Source organism: Parasteatoda tepidariorum, chromosome 9 (genome assembly GCF_982258835.1).
Source record: "Parasteatoda tepidariorum strain Cologne lab strain chromosome 9, Ptep-v5.0, whole genome shotgun sequence".
Lineage (NCBI taxonomy): Eukaryota > Metazoa > Arthropoda > Arachnida > Araneae > Theridiidae > Parasteatoda > Parasteatoda tepidariorum.
This window is the reverse complement of record NC_141763.1, coordinates 14,191,917-14,214,380: the sequence shown is the minus strand read 5'-3', so window position 1 is coordinate 14,214,380 and position 22,464 is coordinate 14,191,917. Positions and strand designations below refer to the sequence as shown.

Sequence of the window (22,464 nt, the reverse complement as noted above, 5' to 3'; positions counted from 1 at the left end):
ATTAATATTTGTTTATAGTTGAACTTGTTTTGCTTACTATTAATAAATATTTGTTTATAGTTGAACTTTTTCGACTTTGATTCCGTTGACTGTTTCGCCATTCGCTTCGCTTGGTGACTTGGCTCGCGTTTGTTCACAATTGGTGACATTTGCTCCCGGCGAACGGAAAAATACCCATTTTTCTTTGGTACCATATGCAAAAGACTGGCCCTAGTACTTTTTACTGGACGACAGCTGCCTTGCTTAATCATGTATTCAAAGTCTTTTCGTGAAATTATTAATCTATCGGTTGTCAAACGTCTAGATTTTGAAAAAACTGGTGGGCCGGTTGTTATAATATGATGAGTGACGTCATGATTGATCTCTCTGATTGTCAAATGTTCCACCGTTGAATTCATTCAACAGTTGGTAAATTCTAGGTTCAGGAGTTTTAGACGACACAGTAGTCAAATTAGTCGTGCAGAACATTGACAAAATTTTAAAGATATAATGGGATCTATTAATTTTCTTCTTTTCAATATCAACTAAAAAGACCGTATTCTTCATAAGTATATTGCTGTCTTAAGCATGCCACTAAACTCAGCAATGAATACACGAGGTTTTCAAATACGACCATACTTATTTCGGAACGATGTTGTCAGATTTTTGCTTAATTTTGTAAAATCTTTTTCACAGTGTTTAATCGCTCACGTATAGATAACAATCCTAAAAGAGGTCTCTTTTTTATTTTAAAAATGAAACGTCACGTTATTGCCTCACAAAATTATTTTCACTAAAAACTTGTGATATTCAAGTCACTTTTAATTTACTGAGAGTTAAATGAGTTAAAAGCGAGAAATACTATTTAACTATAAAAGAAATAAGTAAATAAAAACATTCCCTCTACTTATTTAAAAATGTCTGTTCAGCATCTTTTCAAAGTAAGATTTATTATTTTATTTATTTTTAATTCATGGAGAAAAATAAATTTTAATGAATGTCTACAATTTCTTTAGGTACTTATTTTATTTTATCTTCAAGTTTTTCTCAGTCATCGTACCCTCAATGCTGCAAGTAAGTTAATTTTTTGCATTTTTAAACTGTTAATGACCTTTTGATAAAATCCCAGAATAGCGCACCCCTTAGGCGATTTTTTAAAATCTCGCCATGTTGGCGATTATTACTTGAATTAAAGTCGTTTTTTTATTATTAGAAAAGCAATTTAAATCATTAAAATTTATTAAAATATTTTTAATAAAATAAAATGAAAAATAACTTATCTTTACTCTGATGAACCAGATCTACCAGAAACCTAGTTTGGCGAGTTTTCAAAAAAGCGCCACTGAGTGGGCTATTCTATGATCCCACCCGACCTTTTTTGAAACGAAATTAATGGTACTTAAACTATCTTATCGAATACATGAAAAAAAACTGTCAATTTTTTACAATTTTATTTGACTAAAAATTTATCGAATTTGACTAGAAATTTGTAAAATTTGACTAGAAATTTATTTTTTTTTAAATTTACTTATCCGTTACGGGGGTAAGCAAAAATAATTGCTTTTATTAATTATATTTTATCACGCATGATGAACAGCAGACCCATTTTTGGGACTATCAGCGTTCAACTCTGTATCCTTTTAATTTTGATCCTAACCTATATGATAATACAACTCTTAAATAAAGCACTGGAAAACCTTCCAGCCTTCGTGGAAGACCTTATGATGGAATTAACCAGCATTTGCGTTACACGAAGAGAAGAACAACGAAACCTCCCACGATTAGCCTGACGGTAAGGAGATTTTAACCCATGATCCGTCTACCACTGAGGATATTTCACGTCAGCACTGTGGTCAGTGCAAGCCGGATGCAAAATTTGTATCAACCAGCTGTCGCTGTGTTTCGAACCTGCTTCACCTCCTTCGTAGACGAGTGCTCTATTCTCTGAGCCACCGCGGCTCCACCTTTAATAATTGCGGTGCTGTTGTACTAAGAACCTGATATACTAGGTAGGCAGGTACTTTATTTACGTCGCACTAGAGCTGCTCAATGGGCTATTGGCGACGGTCTGGGAAACAACCCCGAGGATGATTCGAAGACATGTCATCGCAATTTTGATCCTGTGCAGAGGGGATGGATCCTTTGCTTTGGTAGCCCGATGACCTGTGCGCGAAGTCGAGCACTTTATGTTAGAACAGTTTCAACGAGGACCGATACCGCGCACCCTCGGTTCCCACGCAGGTTGATCAAAGTAGTCACCCACCCGCTTATTGACAGCAGCTGGTGATGCTTGACTTCGGTGTTCTACTGGGAACCCTGTTATACTACTTTAGGTATGCGTTTTAAAGGTACTGTAGTAATATGCCTTTCTTTCCTAAACGGTAGTATGCCACTTTGATAAGCATTCTATATTAATATTGCTATAATGCGGAAACAATGCTACCAATTTACTTTAAAATTTAAGTAATCAAAACAAACTTAATTTTAATTCTGTAAGTACATAAATATTTTTCGGCCAATATATTTCGTATAATTTCTTTTATATGCTTTGTTCGCATTCAGTCTCGTATCTCAAAAATATTTTTTTCGCCATATTCTATCATCGCTTGTGCCAATATTTATTGGCTACCCTGTACACTATTAGAGCGTATTGAACCATAATATCGTATAAAATTGCTTTAACTTCGGTTCGGCACTGCAATTCGAACTTTATTGCACGATACTATCGGTTGAACCATACTACGGTTAAGCGGAAGCAAGCTCCTTATTGGGGTTGCAGAAATGGTTAAAGTTACCGATAATTTAATTCAAAGTTTTTACAGAATCATATGTTCATCGATCATGCATTCATAAAGAGGTAGGAAAATACTTTATTTACGTAGCACAGAGCTGCACAATAGGCTATTTTATTTTATTTTATAACTGTAGTTGAACAGCTGATCCAATTTTTGGGCTTACGACTACTAATGTTTAACTCCGTAGCCTTGTAATTTTGAGCATAAACCAGAAGACAAGAGAACTCCTGGATTCGCGATCGCAACACTCGAATACGCCATCTGGGGAGAGACCGGTTTCATGCCTTTAGCCCTTCTCCCTTCCCTCTCCTCCTCTTTTCAGTTGTATAGGAATGTACTACGATATTTTCCCTTTTCTTAATATTTTTCTTTTTTATTTAATAAGAATATTTTTTAAAATTTCCATAATACTTTTCTTTAGAACTATGTTTAATGTAGTTTTCAGTTACATATAGTTTTTCAAGTTAAAAGATTTTAATCTATGTGAAAATCAAGAGGGAAACTAACGTACTTCCTTCCTCTATGACTTTCCACACGCTAATGGGGAAAGCATGTGAAGTGTTGCCATAGGAAAAGAGTTCTGCTCTACGCCACCTGCAGCCCATTTCGATCGCCAATTGGGAGAAATTCGCCTTCGTGGGGGACTTTTTGATGGATCTAACCCGCATTTGCGTTACAGGGAGAAGAAAACCACGAAAACCTCCCACGGTTAGCCAGATGGTAAAGGGACTCAAACCCATGATCCGTCTACCACTAAAGATATTTTACGTCAGCACTGTGGTCGGAGCGAGTATGGTGCGGAGTTCGTATCGACCAGCCACCGCTAGGATTCGCACTTGGTTCACCTCAGTGGAAGACGAACGCTCTATCCCCTGAGCCATCGCGACTCACAATGGGTAATTGGTGACTGTTTTGAAAACATCCCCGAGGATGATCCGAAGACATGCCATCACAATTTCGGCAACAGCATACCACCTTTTAAATTTAAAATTTTTACAACCATTTTATAAAAAAAGATTTACAAAAAATCTTAATTATCAATTCGTAACTAAGTTTTTTCTTCTATGAAAATACAAAATTATTCTACAGAAAAAGCAATCGCTTAAAGAAAGAAGAATTTGTTGACAATTTCAGATTTTTCTAACAGTTCACAAGTTGCAATGTAGTACAGATACCAAAAGTAAACAAAGAAACTCTCGACTCTACATTATCTTTTCCGATACGAAATGCAGATAGACTGATTCATAAGAGTGGTTTGTGCGATTTACATAATTCAACAAAACTTTTATCACTGAACATAATGAAGATAAAGCTTGTTTTGATAATAGTGGGTAATCTTCGATAGTTAGAAGAAAAAATTTATGAAGAAAAGAAAATTATAATCAATGCAATTAGAATTTGCTGATCGAAATTAGAATTTTGTTTTTCTACATGATTACCAAACATATCTTAATTACCGTGCATTTATTCTATTTAAACTCTCTTTGTGAATGAGTCCGGCTGTGGACTGATTGTAAAGACACGGTTCCCAGTAGAACACCGAAGTCAAGCATCACTGGCTGCAGTCAGTAAGCGGGTGGGTGGTCACTTCGATCAGCCTACGTATGAACCGAGGGTGCGCGGCATCGTTAATCGTGAGACTCCGGTCAATCGGTCTTCGTTACCGTAAAATGCTCGACTTCAAGCGGCTTCCAAAGCGGTGGAGCCTTCCCCTCTGCAGAGGATATATATATACAGTCGGACTTTTATATAACGAACTTCCATTTAGCGAATTTCTCTATTTTGCGAATTTTTTCAAGGGACCAAGAACATTTTGGAAATTTCTTCGTTAAGTAACTTCCAAATAGCGAAGTGAATTTTCTATTTAACTAACTTTTCTTTAAGATCCCCTTTTCCTATTTCCCAAAATATTTCAGAACATTTTAAATTTGTTAACGCATTTTATGGAGGAAATAACCTTGAATTGAATTTCGAAGCCATTTAACTTTTAGGAAAAGCAGTAAAATCACTTTCTCTTTGTGTTCGCATTTCAAACGAAAAACTTTAACATAAACGACAAAATTAACGAATTTTGTCAGTAGCAATTAAACTTTAGAACGCATGTGGTAATGTATGTTTAAAATTACTTTTATAATAAATGCAGCTATAATTTCATGCATATATTTAGCCTTTTTTAGTTGAAAATACATATAGCATGATTGTGTAACACTGGATAATGTTTTGCTTTATTCTTGCTTTCCATGCAGATTTCTTTTATGATTAAGATTTATAAAATTACATACTACTTTACAATATAAAGGTATATCTATTGCTATTTTAATTATGTCTAGTGTTTATGAATTTGAAACCAGTTTTGTGTCGTTTAAGTATTCCAAAAAATGATTTTCCGTTTAACGAATTTTCCTTATAAAGAACTTATTATATATATATATATATATATATATATATATATATATATATATATATATATATATATATATATATATATATATATATATATATATATATATATATATATATATATATATATATATATATATTAGTTAGTTAAAAATAAAAATTCGTCGGAAAAAAAAACAATGCTCAAATAAAGTACGTTTTTTGTGCAAGTTTTTGTTGCATGAAATATCATCGGCATTAGCTAATTAATCCTAGTGAGTGAAAATCAACTCATCCACGTATAAGTTATTACCATTTTTTTAACATTGTTCTTAGTTTTTTTTATAAGGATTCTAAAAATATAAATGAAAGGCAGACTTCAAGGAACTAACTGTACGCAAAAGTTGCATACTTAATTTAATTTATCTTATTTTTAAAAACTTCATTCGCAGGTTAAAGGAATAAAACACTTTTTATTTACAAAGTTTATGAACAAACTTAAGCGTTAAAACCTTTACTCGTTTGTAAGTTCTAAGGACTAATATTTCAATGCAGTTATAGGTAAAGACGGCAGCTATGCTGTTCTTCGAGGGTCGACCTTCAGGATGACCTGCACCCCAAAAGACGAGTCCAGAATGGAGGGATCAGTTGTATGGACAGACGAGGAAGGCAGGGAAATCATCAATGCCAGATTCACCAAGTTGGACAATGACGATTTGGAAGTGACCAACGCCTATGTCGGAGACAGTGGCACTTACAAATGCAAATACCGTTCTCTTGCAACACCAGAAGGTTTGAACAAAGTTTACGAACGCAAACTACTCGGTGAGTGGAAGAGCAGTGATAAAAATTCAACTCACCACACCTTTATTTAAAATATATAACACTGTCAATAAATTCATCAGATAATTAATTACAAAATAAGATGCTTTTTACAAGGGTATAATGAAGCTAGGAAAACCTGATAAATTTATGAATTATTATAATTGTTATTACAGTATATGAATTGGCTGGTCATAAGTTCATATCCAGTGCCGTTTTTGATGTGTCCAAACAGGATGAGAAAGCTGTGATCGACATGTTGAAAGATTTGCTCACCTATAAAGTGTGTACCCGAGATTTATGTGCTCCTGGTGTGGTCAGAACAACAAAATGTGAAGACAAAGTAAGAAATACATACTATTTTTAAAACACAGTCACTAAATTATTACAGTTTATGGTTTATTAACTATCTTCTCTCAACAACACAACAATCTCGAAATTCTGTATATATATATATATATATATATATATATATATATATATATATATATATATATATATATATATATATATATATATATATATATATATATATATATATATATATATAATAACAGGGCTACATCCCTGTTATCGTTGTTGAATTCAGCTTGAATAATTCAGTCGTAAGCCATAATACGTTCTAAAAAGGTTTATTTAAAGGTAGGCTGGTGGTTATAACAGTTCACATCCCCACTCCACAAGGGAAGGGGTGTGGGCAAAATTCCGGCTGGTTCCGGCAGATCTACTATGGAACACGTTATTCAGGAAAAGACATGCGAAAACCATCGCTCCCGCATTTAAATACTAGCAGACATGGAGGTAAAAAGGCTCAGCCACTGCATAGTTTGTAACTCTACGCATCATCGATAATTGTTTAATGCTTCCTATTAAGGAAGTGAAAGAGGGACAAGATTCTAAAAATAATTCCTCCTTTGAAATATAAATCTAATTATGATTCAATGGTATGTTTTCAGCCCTGAAGTCCCAAAATAGAATTTCTACACCTATTTTTTACCAAAGACATTTTATGAAAACGAAAGAGTTTTACTGTTGTTATTAATACAAAAGTATTTATAATTTTTGTATCATATATATATATATATATATATATATATATATATATATATATATATATATATATATATATATATATATATATATAAATACAAGAAAACACGAAGAAAGTTAAGAAAAACAATAAGTTTCATTTATTGCGAAGCTGCAAGTAAACAGAACTCATTAGATAAGTTCAACGAAGAATAAAACAAAGAAAAATAAAAGACATATGAAAAAGGGGGGGGGGAAATAATAAGTAAAAAATAACAAACAACAGTTTATTAAAAATAATAATAATAAAAAAAAAAAAAAAAAAAAATTTAAAAAAAAAAAAAAAAATCATGAAATGTTAATTAAAAAACCGGAAAAAAAGGATATAATCTTTTCTTCAGCCCACACGATTATATCCACAAAACAGAGTGCTTTCTGATATTGTATTAATAAAGCCAAAGCTAAATAAATTAATACAATAGTGTGAGGAGCACTTAAAAAATTTTTTAAAAAATAACAACAAATGAAATAGATCACAAAAAGTACAAATAAGTAAAAATAACATGAAAAAACAGATAATAAAATAAAAGAAAAAGAAAAAACATTAAAAAGGGGAGACTATAAAGCGAGCAGCAAAATCAGTTCAACTTACATGGACGAATATTTTTCAAGAATGATTTAAAAATGTTTTCGCAGAAAGATTGCCAGATTACAAAATATGAAAACAAAAGATGAAAACAAAAGCGCAAATCGAGTGTAACAAGAGGGTTTTAAAGTGTCGTTCTTACTGCACTGTTGAAGTGATTTGTTATTCTGAGTTTTGATTTGTTAGTTACCAAGGATGGGCCCGAAATGGATGTGCGCAAGGTAATATTATACTGGATAATTTTAAAAATTGATCATAAATAGTTTTAGAAGATAGATGTTTATTTAAGAAAAAGTATAAAATAGAAAAGAGAAACATAAATTGCCTGTTTTGCAGATAATTTTAGCCGCGGATTTGCACGAAATGGATTAGTACATAGAAAAATTATTTAAATTATCAAAGAAAAGATTCTTTCAATAGATAATTTTGACACGGATTTGCCCGAAATGGATTTGCACATGGAAAAATTAACAAAGAAAAAACCTAAGTAGATAATTTTAGCCACGGATTTGCCCGAAATGGATTTGCACATGGAAAATTGTATAAATTAATAAAGAAATTTTTAGAAAACAATTTTATCCACGGATTTGCCCGTAATGGATTTGCACATGGAAAAACTGTATAGATTAACAAAGAAAATTATTTAGTAAAGGAATTTTTAGTAAATAATTCTAATCACGGATTTGCCCGAAATGGATTTGCACATGGAAAAATTATACAAATTAACAAAGAAATAATTTTGGCAATGGATTTACCTGAAATGGATTTGCACATGGGAAAATCATAAAAATTAACAAAAAAATGTTTAATAAATATATCCACCAAAATATACGATTAATTCAATGATTTTATATAAAATTTTATTACATTAGTTGGGTATCCATTGTTTTTTATCAGATTTTGAAAGAGTTTATCGATTTGTTTTTTGGATAAATAAATATTACTACATATTCTTTTAATTCTGTTCATTTCATTAAAAGTGGTATTTAAATAGATGCTCCTAGAAACATTAGAATTCCAAGTAACTAGTTTATTAATATTAAAATTAAAATCATTTCTTTTATCGTATAAATCAACAAAGCAGATATTTTCAACTTTCATAATACCCAAATCCAAAAAATTGAAATTAATGTTATCATCATGATTACGAAGTAAGATTAATTCCTCAGGGTATATATCACTCAATAAAACAGTAAAATCTAGAAAATTAAAGACAATTAAGTCATCAATATATCTAAAAACAAATTTAATACTAAGAGTAAAAATTTTTTCATAATAATGCAAAAATAAGTTAGCTAAGAGAGATGAATAATTAGATCCCTGTGGTATTCCATTAATTTGAAGAAAAATATCCCTTCCATTGTAAAGATAATTATTAAAAAGACAAAGATTAATCAGAATTTCCCAATAATCAAAATCGCAACAAAGGGTATTTTTAAAATCATGGTAATAATTCAAAAGGACATCTTTTAGTTTAGAAAGGGGAATGCTATTGAAAAGATCCTGGAAATCAAAAGTCGCAATAGAATTAATTTTATTATGTTTAATGAAATCTAAAATCGGTTGATTATTAGTGACAATCCAAGAGAAACCTTCTTTAGTAATATAGTTAATAATCTTATTTAAGTAGTTAGAGAAAAGGGTGCCAGGTTTAGTTAAATAAGTATTAGACCCACATGTGATAGTTCTAAATTTTACTGGAATTTTATGAAATTTAGGACTGATAATTAAGTAAGGAAATTGTATATTGCTAATTTTAATTTTTAATCTCTTGTAAAAAGCTAAAAATTTTTTAATGACAATATTATTATTGAAATTACTAAGTTCAAAATTTTTACTATTTTTTAATTCCGTATTTAAAAGTTCAGCATAGAATTTTTTACAGAATATAGCATAATTATTGTTAGCTTTGTCTATGGGAGTAATTACAAATTTTTTTTTGAAGTTGCTTAATTGATTGAACAATATTAGAAAAATTTGTTGAATTGTTATACTTATTTAAATTATCCTTATTATTGAAAATAAAGTTTTTAAAGTAATAATAAACTCCCCATTTCCATTCTGTTAGCATACCTAAAGGTAAAGAGAATCTATTTGATATCTTTAAACAAAAACAATTGAGATCATTAAGAAAGTATTTTAGAATCTTTTTGATTGATATACGGTAAATGGGTCTAAACTTTGTGCCTTTTATCATTAAATTCCTAAGTTCCAAGTTTTCTATAATATTTAAATTACCAGTAATAATATGTTTATGATGTTTATCAACAAAATCAAAATATTTATCCTCCTCACAGTGACATTCAAAATCGGATATATTAATACTCCCTATATTTTTGCTTATATTATTATAGTTAAATATGGTTCTACCAAGAGATTTGTTATATTTAAAACTTTTAATAATGTTAAAATCTTTTAATGGAAATAAAGCTTTAAAATTTTCAAAAATGTTGTGAAATTTGATCTTATCGAAAATAGGATTTTGAAAGTTAATAACGAAATATAAATTATCTAAACTTTTCTTTTTATTAGGCAAAATTTTGCTCATTTTGGCTTTTATAAGATCGAAACAAAGAATTTTAAAATGTAAATTAAAGAAAGAAAAGTTAATAATAAGATCGTGGAACTTATATATTTCATAATTCTTAAGGGAGAAGACAAAATCTTTAATTGGTTTAATGCTATATTGTTTATTAAAGTCATTTTCCATATTAGAAAGAAATTTTATATTTAATTTGTCACTATTAAGAGAGTTTCTATTACTTCTTGAACCCCGTTTACCTCGATTAGTACGCTTGTCTTTAATATGAAATATATATATATATATATATATATATATATATATATATATATATATTCATTTTTATTTTGTTTAAGATAATTTTGTTCAGATCAATACGGGTTGCACAATTGCAAAATTTATTCTCGCTTTGATATTGAGCTATATAATAGAAATAAAATGCAGTTAAAGTTCGATATAGCGAGTACGGCTTATTAAGAAAAGTGCGCTATTACGAGTTTCCAAGTCAATTCCAAAATGCTTACATTAAAGATACAAAAATTGCTTGTTTGAATCGAGTTAAAAATCACTAACTTTTCCGCGAAAAAAATGTTGTTCTTTTTTAATTTTTAACAATTTTATTTTATATTATTTTATAACCGTCGTTGAACAGCAGACCCAATTTCCGGGTTTACGACTACAAATGTTCAACCACGTAACCTTGTGATTTTGAACCAAATCCAGAAGACAAGGAAACTTCTGGTTCAATTACTGGAAGAAATTCGCCTTCGTGGAAGCCTTTTTGATGGAACTAATCCGCATTTGCGTTATATGGAGAGGTAGACCACGAGAATTTCCCACGGTTAACCTGACGACAACGAGTGTTACGCACTATCATGAGTGTGTATTACGATTGTTGAATGGTTATTTGTTTTGTATTGTATCATTCTATGTACATATCAAATTTCACTAAAATCTGTCCAGTAGTTTTAGAGATGATCAATCAAGTCTGCTAATTATCGTTATTTCTTACATTACACCAGTATTTCTTTTTCAGAGTTGGCTTGTTTTTCTCTTTTGAGTTTTTCTACGAAAGAAACAAAAAAAACATTGAATCTTTATGAGAGAACGAATAAATTTTTGACGAGACAATTTAATCGAAAATGTTTTGACAATACAATTGGCCTTGTTTCATTCGTTCGGACATTTTTCCTTTCTGAATTAGATTTGATTCTGTAAGGGATCCAATATAGCAGAAAATAATAGGCACCTCCGTTTGAGCGAGATATTTTATCTTAAATTAAATAATAGCGTACTTAATACTCAGCAAACAAAGCGATGAAGTGGAAGATAACATAGTTAACAAATCAAACATTTACCCGACAACAAACATTGTCTCTCGCTTCATCACTAGGCTTGATAACACAAGAGTTTTTAATGGTTCATGAAATAATAGGATCTTTTTAGAGGAGAGACAATCGTTAAAAAAAAAAGGACATTTATCAAGCTGTCCACACACGTTGTTCATCATAAAGGTTGATCAAACAATCAGTCCTGGATTTCGATTAAAATTTTACATTTACAGTCGGACCTCTATTTAACGTGGTCGCTAAATCCCGATAAAAGTTCCTTATATGAAAAATTCGTTAAATAGAATGCACCATTTGAAATACTTAAACGACACAAGACAAGTTTTAAATTAATAAACACTATAGGCATAATTAAAATTGCAATCGATGCATCTTTATCTTGTAAATTATTATCCACTATCGAATTGTTTTAAATGATTTTAACGTTTTATCATATGAAGGTTTAGGGATTTTTTTCGTCATTTCTGCCTTCGACTTCCTCACAATTTATTGCTGTATTGTATTTATTTTTCACACTGTTCAAAATATCCAATTCAGTTTATGTCTCTGTGGATGCAGCTTCAGAATATAATATTTTAAATCAAATTAAGTAATCTGTTAGGATCTATTTCTGTCACCATGGTTTTATTTGAATTTATTTATTAAATCTGAATTCATGTTAGTACGATTTTTTAATGTTGAATATGAACTATTCGCACTTGTAGTTTTTTTCATCAGACCAATCAGTGACATTCATGAATCATTCAATTTCTTGGAGAGAAAAATTCAAGAACTTGGACCGTGCAAACATAAGAGTTGACGAACATATAATATAAGGCCATAAGAGCCATAAGAGTTGACAAACATATAATTTTTAAAAGAGTAACTATGAGCCGTGCAGAGAGGGCAACACTAACCAATAACAACGGTCACTGCAGTACAATTTTTGCAACTTGTCTGTAATTAAATTTAATCTATAACAAAAAACATTATATGTATATTATTATTATCTTAAATCATTTCTTTATGATGCCATTTTTTTCTTGTAATGCTAAGTTTAATATTTTGGAATTGATATTAATTTGTAAAAATAAATTCATTTCGCTTATTACCTAAAATCAATTTGATTTTTAAACACATTTCTTTGGAAGGGAAGGTTGGGGTGGATTCAAAATTTTATCTACGCTAACAAATCGGTCATAAACTTGAACTTTTTATGCTTATAAACAGCCGAGTTTATAAATTCTGAGTTTATAAGTACAAAACTCCATGAGAAATGACCAAATAAATGACCGCATATCGCACAACAGAAAAATAATTCCTTAGTGTTGACCCCACACTTACCTTTACTGTTACCCACATTTATGTAAACAAAACCGTTTATTGTTTGTCTACTGTAAGAACTCCCCCCGTCACAAAGTTTGAGGCCGTTTGCTGCTGTGGAAACAAGAATAGTGCATTTCAGGGAGGGTAGCTTCTCTTCACTCTAGGGTTAACGCAATAGACAGAAGAAAAAGATTCCCTTTTTCTCTTCGACCCGAGACAAAACCTGTCCTTAACAATGAACCCCCAACCTAACTTGAAGTAGTTGTACCTCGTTACCATAATCACCGTCACGGATCCAGACAAATGGCTAGGGGAGTTCTTACTTTAGACAAACTATACTCACATTTATGTAAACAAACTCATTTACTTGTATTTTTTTATATTTATAATTATTTATTTTTGCATTTTCTGAAATTACCAGCAGATGGCAGCACGTATCATGAAAGGGTGAATCAATTTTTAAAAACGTTGTATTTCCTATTACTTTACAAATAGTTTAGATGTATGGCTACCAAATTAGATATTTTCTTGACTCAATGGAACTTTTTCTGATATAGTCTTGTGAATTCCTCATCTCTTACGAAGCACTGAATCAAGTTGCAGACGATCAATGTGACGAAGAATGCATTAGAACAAAGATGCTAAATGGCCTCAAACAAGTATGAATTTTTTTTTTATAGTTTTTTTCCTAGAAAACAAAGCTGCGGAATGGAGAACCTTGTCTTGCTTCGATGAACGAAAAATTACCACGTGACGGAAAGAACCAATTACGTACCACGTTCCAGGTGAAGCTTGCCTGAAAACAGAGTAGGAGAAACGGTGCTGCAATGAAAGAACAAAGCGACGGTGAAATCGTTATTCTGGACATGTCTCGAAATGCGTGTTTAAGAAAATAGACATGTTACTGAAACCGGTTGGCTTAAACTGTTGAATGTTAATAATCACATGGTCGCTTTGGTAAATGTCTATACGCCCTAGTATAAAAATATATACTAGGTCTAGTTAAGTGCCACAGCCCGGTATAACCTACAGTCATCACCTACATCAATGTTTTTTTTAGGGTTCAGAGCCGCTGCCCCGCATACATTTGCCCGGTATGTCCTACATCAATGTTTTTTTTTATGGTTAAGTGCTATTGCCCAGCCCGGGAGCTATTAAATCACGCAAACAACCGTAAGTATGAGTTCGGGACATTTTAGCAGAAGTATTAAAATTTATTTTCATCTCTGTCGTGAAATATGATTTAAAAATAAAAAAAAACTCACCCCAAATGCTGTATTACTTCTTCACTCACCCTTCGAGCTATATCTTAGGTATCGTATTATGTATTACTGTAAACCGAATATGTGGCCGAAATGGGTGGTTGTTGACTTCCACCGATGATTGTTAAGAATCACACAGTCACTTTGGTAAAAGTCTGAAATATATACTAGGTCTTGTTAAGTGTTACTGCCCGGTATGCCCCACATCAATGTTTTTTTTCATGTCAGGTGCCACTGCCCAGCATGCATTTAACTGGTCTTCGGAAGACTGATGTTCTCCTAATCTATCCTTAGCAGCTATTAAAATATCGAATAAATAAAATAATATCATCGAATAAATTAATATCTAATCGGATATGACAAATATTTCGGACATTCACCAAAGCGAGTATGTGATCTGAAGTAACTCCACTGAAGTAGCATGTTGTTCTTGTTGTTGTCGTACGCCATTAAGACAAGGTGTGCGATTGTTCTTGTCTTCCAGCGGCGCCATCCATGGTCAAGGATTCAACTTCTGCCACACCCATACGTCACACCCGTTTAAAGAGCGGATCCATTAATACATCCATCCACAAATCGTAATTTTGACCTGAACCAGAGAACGATCAAACTCCAATTCATTACACCCAGAGGTATAATTTGTTATGGGAACATGGAGGACGTTCTGACCCAACAGATTTAACTTGCACCGATGACCATTTACTACACGGGAAGTTTTCTATCGATTGTATTCGAACTCCCGTTCTGACGAACGAGAGTCCGGTGCCCTGCCAACCAGGCTATCACGACCCCAATTTTATACCACTATTATAAATCTATAGCAGCCGTGATAACCTAGTAAAAGCAAGTATTGATCGTTTCAGAAAAAAGACTAATTTTTTTAAAAAAATTTTTAACATAGGCAAATAGATGAAACACATTACGAATTTATTTGAATTCATCAGTTCATAAATGAAAAAAAAAAAATGTTTCGTCAAATCAAAACATGATTAATAGTTATGTTATTCGACTAGTATTATTTGGGCACTCCACATAACTATCATTAAAATAATTTTCGATTAAACTTGGTTTCATTAAGTGAAAGTTGGAATCCAAATTTGATTTATGCAACGGAAATAACTAATTCTAAAAAAAGTTTTTTACGCTCATAATGAAAGTTCAGTTATCTGAAAATATTCAAATATTAGTGGCCATTTTTCAGAAGAAAAAAAAAGCACTGTTGTTGTTTCTATTGCCACATGCCAATGTTAGCAAGCCTGCTTGGGAAACCAAGCGAATTTTAAGGCAGAGGGAGCTTTTTTGCTTCCCAGTGGCGACACCTACGGATGTCACACACACATCGCAGCACGTTTTACAGGGCAGATTCATTCATACATCCACAGATCGTAAGTTTGACCTGAACCAGAGACCGACCAATCTCCGATTCAGTACCCTCGGAGGTATTGATATGTTAGGGAAACTTGAAGGACGTTGTGACCCCCGACAGATTTAACGTGCACTAGTCACATTTCATTTCTTCTGCCGGCGAGATTTGAACTTCCGTTCTCACGAACACGTGTCCAACGTCTTACCAACCAGACAATCCAGGCCCAAAAAAATACTAATCAACAGAACTAGAGTCGCGATGGCTAAGGAGATGGAGCATTCGCCTTCCATTGAAGTGAACCGGGTTCGCATCCCAGCGATGGCTGGTGGATACGAATTTTGCATCCAGCTCGCACCGACCACAGTGCTGACGTAAAATATCCTCTGTGGTAGACGGATCATGGGTTGGAGTCCCTTTGCTATCGGGCTAACCGTGGGAGGTTTTCGTGACTTTCTTCTCCATGTAACGTAAATGCGGGTTAGATCTATCAAAAAGTAAATTCCACGAAGGCAAATTCCACACAGTACTCGATCCAGGAATTTCCTTGTCTCCTGGTTTGTGTTCAAAATTACAAGGCTACGGAGGTGAACATTAGTAGTCGTAAACACAAAATTGGGTCAATTGTTGAAAGACGGTTATAAAATCTAGAGAACTACAATCAGAAGACCATTTTTGCATTCTTCGTCTCTCCTGTAAAATTTGTTTGAAACGGTTTTTAAATAAAGACGAAAACTTTCTTTAGGCGGAGAGTGTAGTAGAGAAGGAGCTGCAAACGTTGGCTCAAGATCCTGAGCGTCGCCTGAAAGCTGACATGAAGACGTTTAACACGAAGCATTTGATCACCTGTAGAGCTGGATTTCATCTTGTCAAAGCTCATTACAAAAGATGCTGTAAGTTCATTCACAATTGTATATTTGGGATCGAAGTCCAACAATGGAGGGTTGATATAAAGTTAAATTTGGGGAACAGAATAATCCTCCTTCAAGCGAGGAAATTTCTGAGGTCAAGCGTTTTGAACACCGAAGGAAAACGCTAAAGTATTTTACTCAAAATTTTATGACAGGAATAAAAGCATGCATTTTTTTGTTTCGGGAAAATTTACATATTTAATTTAATCTTAAAATCAACTCGCTGCAGAAAAAGTCAAAGCAAAAAAACAAAAGAGGGAGAAGGAAGTTGGCGACTTTCTTATAGAAGAATGAGAGGGTTCTGTGATTAACTTATTTTCTTGGCCAGGAGGTCCAAAAATGTGCATACTTATTATTTGAATTACTTATTATAATTTGAATGATGTACGTATTCTTTCTCCATACCTAATTTCCTTTAAAATAAAAACAAATTAAATAATTTAAAATCAGGATTATCCTTCCCATATTTCTGAAAACATATATTTTTGAACCATTTTGGTTGTTATTGTTGTTTCTAATGCTAGTTGCCACACGGGCAAGCCTGCTTGGTTAAACCGAGCAAATTTAAGGCAGAGTGTGCGTTTCTTGTTTTTCAGTGGCGCCATCTATGGCCAAGAATTCGACTTCTGCTACACCATACGTCGCACCCGTTTATAGGGCGGACCCATTCATACATCCACAGATCGTAATTTTGACCTGAATCAGAGAACGACCGATCTCCAATCCAGTACCCCCAAAGGTATTGATTTGTTACGGGAACATGGAGGACTTTTGCGACTCGACAGATTTAACGTGCATCAGTCACTTTACTACACGGGGAGTCTTCGGTCGGTGGGGTCCGAACCCACGAACTGTCGGACATGGGCCCAGCGCCCTACCGTCCAGGCTATCCCGGCCTATAACCATTTTGATATACTCCATTAGTTTACCTTCGGGCTCTTTAAAAAGGTTCAACGTTAGAAATAATTTTTTTAATATAATGTTTTTATACTTATAATGTTCTGCGTAGGTCTCTAAAACTACCCTCTAAGTATCTCTCTCTCTTTTCAATAATTCTAGGCCCAGACCCAAGCCTAATCGGACTTTGTCGGTAGTCGGGTCTTGCCTGTATTTTGTATGTCTTTGCAGTGTTTGTAAATAGAATCTCATGGTTTCCACACGTTTCCCTTCTCTGTTACCATGGTTTCGACTGATGGATCAGGGGATAGAGCGTTCGCTTTCCATGAGGTGAACCGGGTTCGAATCCCAGCAATGGCTGGTCTGTACGAATTCCGCATAAGGCTTGCATCGACCACAATGCTGACGTAAAATATCCTCAGGCGTGGATGGATCACGGCTTAGAATCCTCTTGCCGTCAGACTAACCGGTAGAAGTTTTCGTGATTTCCCTCTCTACGTAACGTAAATGCGGTTGCAACAAATGCAAACGGGTTAGTTCCGTTAAAAAGCACTCCACGAAGGCAAAATTTCTCCCAATACTTGATCCAGCAGTTCCCTTGTCATCTGGATGGGGTTCAAAACTACAAGGCTACGGAGTTAAACATTAGCAGTCGTAAACCCAAAAGATTGGGTCGGCTGTCCAACGAGGGTTATAAAATAATAATATCTTGCTTTTTTTACCGAAACCATGATAACGGAGTGGGGGAAAGTGTGAATATTGAAGAAATAGCGAGCCATAAATTCTATTTACAAAAAGTATAAACATATCCGTCAAGTGTTTTAATAGTGTTTTTATGTTCCCAAAGTTCCTTGTATGCCTGGCTACTACAGTGAGCCCAACACAGTGGAGTGCAGCATGTGCGATGTCGGCTACTACCAAGAGAGTTATGGAAAGAAGGATTGTGATAAGTGTGATGAAGGCAAAACCACAGACTCAAAAGGTTCGAAGTCAAGAGATGACTGCATTGGTGCCGAAGACAGTAAGTAATGCTTTCTTTTACTGGTCTGCTTGAAGTCTAACAAAAAAATTCCCGATACAAAGTCTAGATTGCTTTATACAATATACAGATTGCTTTGGCAATATCGATACAATATTAGAAGGCACTCCTTTTTGCGGTTATAATCGTGTGAGATAATGAAGAGATTCTATCTTTTCATTTTCTGTTTTCCAGCTTTTTAATATATATTTTTGAAATACTTTTTTAAAGATATTTTATATTAATAACTTTTTTTCTTTTCGTTATGGAAAATAATAAAGATTAATGAAAAGAGAAGAAGAAAAATTATTAAAATAAAATATTTAAAATATAATTTTTTAATATATATATTAAAAAGCCGGAAAACAGGAAATAAAAAGATAGAATCTCTTCATCAGCTCACACGATTATATCCGCAAAAAGGAGTGCTTTCTAATATTGTATCAATGTACCCAAAGCAAAATATATCAATACAAAAGTGTGAGAAGCACTCAAAAAAAAATTTTTTTTTGCAAAAGATAGCAAGATTTCTCCTATTTCTGAACATAATAAGCATCGCTTGCCATACCGTGGATTCAATTTCTGTAGACGTAGAAAGGAAAAACCTCCTCACACTCTTAAGAACTGTCTTTTTGTTTATATTCAGAGCAAAGATGAGGCTGTAATGAGGAACATACTTATGCTCGGGTACGGTTAGTTTAGCTACGACACAAAATGAAAATTTGACTAGTTGTGCTTATAAGTCAGCTATTGTAGCTAATGTAGATCTTGTTATGACGACGAGGCATGAATAAATTGCGTGTGGGCTCTTAAGAGCCCGAGTATTCGTACACACCTGATCTCAATATTTGTTAATTAATTATTTTGAAGTTTCAGGTGACAAACTTTTTTACAATTAAAAGAAAAATACACAATTAAAAATTTAGGTAGTGTGGTTATTTAAGCACATAGAAATTTGACAAAAATCTGGAAAAAAAGGCGCCATTCACACTGCATCCGATCCCTTTAGACACCCTTGCAAATTTTTAGCACAGTGGTCAGGAAAACTACACTATTTTTGTAGTTTACTACAACTAAAACTACTTTGTTACAAATGTAGCTAACTACAATTATAACTAATTTTTTAAATGTAGTGACTACAAACTACTTTGGAATTTAGTAACTGTTTCAGTACGTTAAGAAGACGAACTTCGCTGGAGAACTTAATTTACACGTATGTTCAAAATAGTTTTGAATAAGAAATTGGCTTGGAAAAAAGTAAAAAAATATTTATTCATGTTTATATGAGCCAGTTTGTTATTCCATTCGAATTCGTTCATGGTGCCTTTTTCGTCAGATATTTATAAGAAATGCGAAATTAACAAATAGTTGCAATTTTTTAAATGTTGAATGCTCTCTTATTTTTTTTAAGACATCAAGTAAATCGAAAATACGTACCATTTCTTGGAAATAACGTCAATATTTCACGAGTGGGCATTCGCGTTTGAATTATCTATTCTTTGAAATGGCTAGTTTATATAATAGTTATACTTGATTTTAAATACGTTATCCCTGTTAATTGTATCCATTCAGGGCCGGATTAAGCGTACGCGGGGCCCCAGGCCATTCAAATTTTGGGGGCCCTTAGATTAATTTTTTTTCTCGTATATTTTTTATTTATTCAAATATAAAAGTATATATCTTTTCATTTAAGAAAGCATATTTAAAATTAAAATAAATAATAATAAATTAAATTTTACTTTATTTTGTTAAATTAGAACTAAAAAAATTATCGTATTTTATTAATATATATTTGAAATTGGTTTTTTTTTTTTTAAAAAAAAATCATTGTTCTTCTCAATTTTTGAAAATTTATTTTCAAAAATTTTTTTAAGGGGGCCCCTAATCATTGGGGGCCCCAGGCCATGGCCTAATGGGTAATCCAGCCCTGTATCCGACTTGCGAAGATTTGCACCCATCAAATTCGAAAAAGTAGTTATGTTAGAACCGTATTTCTTTGTTAAACTAGAAGTAGTTGTCAAGAACCGCTACAAACTATTGTTCTTTGTATCACACTACTTATTTTAAAAAAGGTAGAACACTGCACTACGAACTACGTAAAAAAGTAGCAACTGCAGTAGTTTCACTACTTGCAGTGCGCTACTTTCAACCACTGGTTTAGCAGCTAAATGTAAGATAAACTATAATTACGCATGCGCAAATCGCATTAAAGAAGAAAGTTCCAAAATTTGGCTTACATAAGGTAAAGAATAATTTATCTGAAGGATCGAAAAATAAAACATTTAGTAGAAGTAAAAAACATATTTAAATAAATATTTACTTAAAATGTTTTGTATTAACATAGTAGATAATACTTGAGAGGACTCTACACCACAAGTGAACATGGCAAATTCTCTTTCAAGGCAAGTTATTTAAAATATAGAGAAAGTGAGTTCAGGTAAACCTAGATTAAATTATAAAATTTCAAATTTAAAAAAAAATTCAAAATCATAGCAGGATTACGCAGTTAGGAAGTAATCCTGCATTCGTTATTTTATAAACATTTTTTTCATAATTTTAAACTTCATGGGTTACTACTCTATATTTACCTCAAATCATTCCCCCCCCCCCCTTTAATCTTAAAATTACCAATAAAATGAAACAGGCTTTTTCATGAAAAGTGTCTCCCACGGTATAGAATCCTCCTCTTAAGTGTAGAATTTTCATTGTGTGAGAAAGATTATTATTGAAATTACTACTAAAACTTTTTCATTTCATTTCCACAGAGAAAGGAATCTTGGGAGGTATTAGAGATGGAATATTGTCAATTTTTTCTGGAAGATGATCATCAACAGCATTGGAAAATGAAATTAAATATCCATAATTTTATATACATAGATTTTAAAAGATTAACAGTTTGATCCACTCAACGATTTGTTTTCACGAGACCAGACACAAACTAAGCTTTTATGCAATAAATGAATATTTTCTCAACTATATTTTTATTTTCTAACATAAGACATCATTTACTCCAAAAACTCACGTTTTTTTTTTTTTTTTTGCCGAGATTTACTCTAACTTCGGAAAAACGATATTTTGATTCATATAATAAACAATATTTTGTACTCTACGTTTAAATAGTTTTTAATTCATCAAAGGTGGAAAAAAATGAAAAATGCAAATTTTATCCCAACTGTTCCATATCATCTAAAATATTTTAAGACACAGGGAGTTTTGAATATTTTTATTGTCAGTGAAATGATCATGCGCAACTTAAATTTACTTGAATAATTTTTATTCATGATTAACATTTAATGGACTCGCACGCAAAATACTTCCATTGAGTTTATTTCTGATTAATACATCTAATAGATATTGAGTTTATTTTTGATTAATACATCGAATAGATATTGAATTCATTTTAGATAATTTTAATTTGTTCTTCAATTCAATTAGAAATAGAGCGTTTTGAGTAAAAAATCTAAAAATATTAATAAAAAAAAAAACAGAAAAACTTTAAACAGATTACTAAATCAGGCTTACCTCATCGCCATATCATTTAGCAGTAAAATGCACTGATATGCAAACTTTGAAAAATCAGCAGGCAAGAAAGACTAGTATCAGGAATGCTAGGACATCATATAGTGAGCGGAAGGGTATAAAGCTCTCACAAATAAATTTTAATGATGGCATGTCTACCTTATTTTTTATAAGCGTCTTTTTTTTTCTTCATTTCTTAAAAAAAAAAAAAAAAGCTTGATAGAAACAAGTCATTTTTAGAATAATAATTTAATGCTGAAAATATCAGTAATTTTTTCACAATGGCGCGTTCTTAAGAAAAAGTTATGATAAAATAATCAAGTTTAATAGAAACGCATTTTCGAAAATGCTGTACCGTAATAAAAAAAAAATGCATAAGTAAAACAGAACCAAAACAATTGTTCTTAAAACAAAAACTTTAACGTTGAAAATCACAGTAATTTGTGTTGTACAGGGAGAAAAAAAGTAAATTATAAAATAAAAAACTATCAGAAATGCTGCAACAACGTAAATCAGAAAAGCAGCAAGAAAAAAAAAAACGTTCTCACTTCTTAAAACAAAAAGTGATGAAAAAACTACTCAATTGACTTGGCAGAGTATAATTTATATGCAAATAAAAAGCAGTATTTTTTCCCCTTTTGTCTTCCAGAACATAAATTTGAAAATAAA

General features: G+C 32.3%; 1 protein-coding gene across 4 annotated transcripts; it reads left to right on the top strand.

Moving 5' to 3' along the window:
• Positions 1-755: 755 nt before the first annotated feature.
• Positions 756-21,249, top strand: LOC107439359 (uncharacterized). 4 transcript variants are annotated; one of them, XM_087150911.1, is made up of 8 exons: positions 760-920; positions 996-1,053; positions 5,709-5,978; positions 6,152-6,318; positions 13,383-13,484; positions 16,196-16,343; positions 18,106-18,279; positions 21,042-21,249. In XM_087150911.1, the coding sequence occupies exons 1-8, from the start codon at positions 897-899 to the stop codon at positions 21,098-21,100; spliced, it is 1,002 nt and encodes a 333-aa protein (XP_087007037.1). In that variant the 5' UTR covers positions 760-896; the 3' UTR covers positions 21,101-21,249. The 4 variants fall into 4 exon arrangements, with proteins under 4 accessions (XP_071042899.2, XP_087007038.1, XP_087007037.1 ...); XM_071186798.2 differs by lacking the exon at positions 16,196-16,343 and having other exon boundaries at positions 756-920; XM_087150912.1 differs by lacking the exon at positions 13,383-13,484 and having other exon boundaries at positions 758-920.
• Positions 21,250-22,464: the final 1,215 nt, after the last annotated feature.

Coding starts and splice junctions, on each gene's coding strand:
- LOC107439359 (XM_087150911.1), top strand. CDS start 897: ATGTCTGTTCAGCATCTTTTCAAA. Junction 13,485..16,195: donor TGCTAAATGGCCTCAAACAA/GTATGAATTTTT, acceptor AACTTTCTTTAG/GCGGAGAGTGTAGTAGAGAA. Junction 16,344..18,105: donor AGCTCATTACAAAAGATGCT/GTAAGTTCATTC, acceptor ATGTTCCCAAAG/TTCCTTGTATGCCTGGCTAC.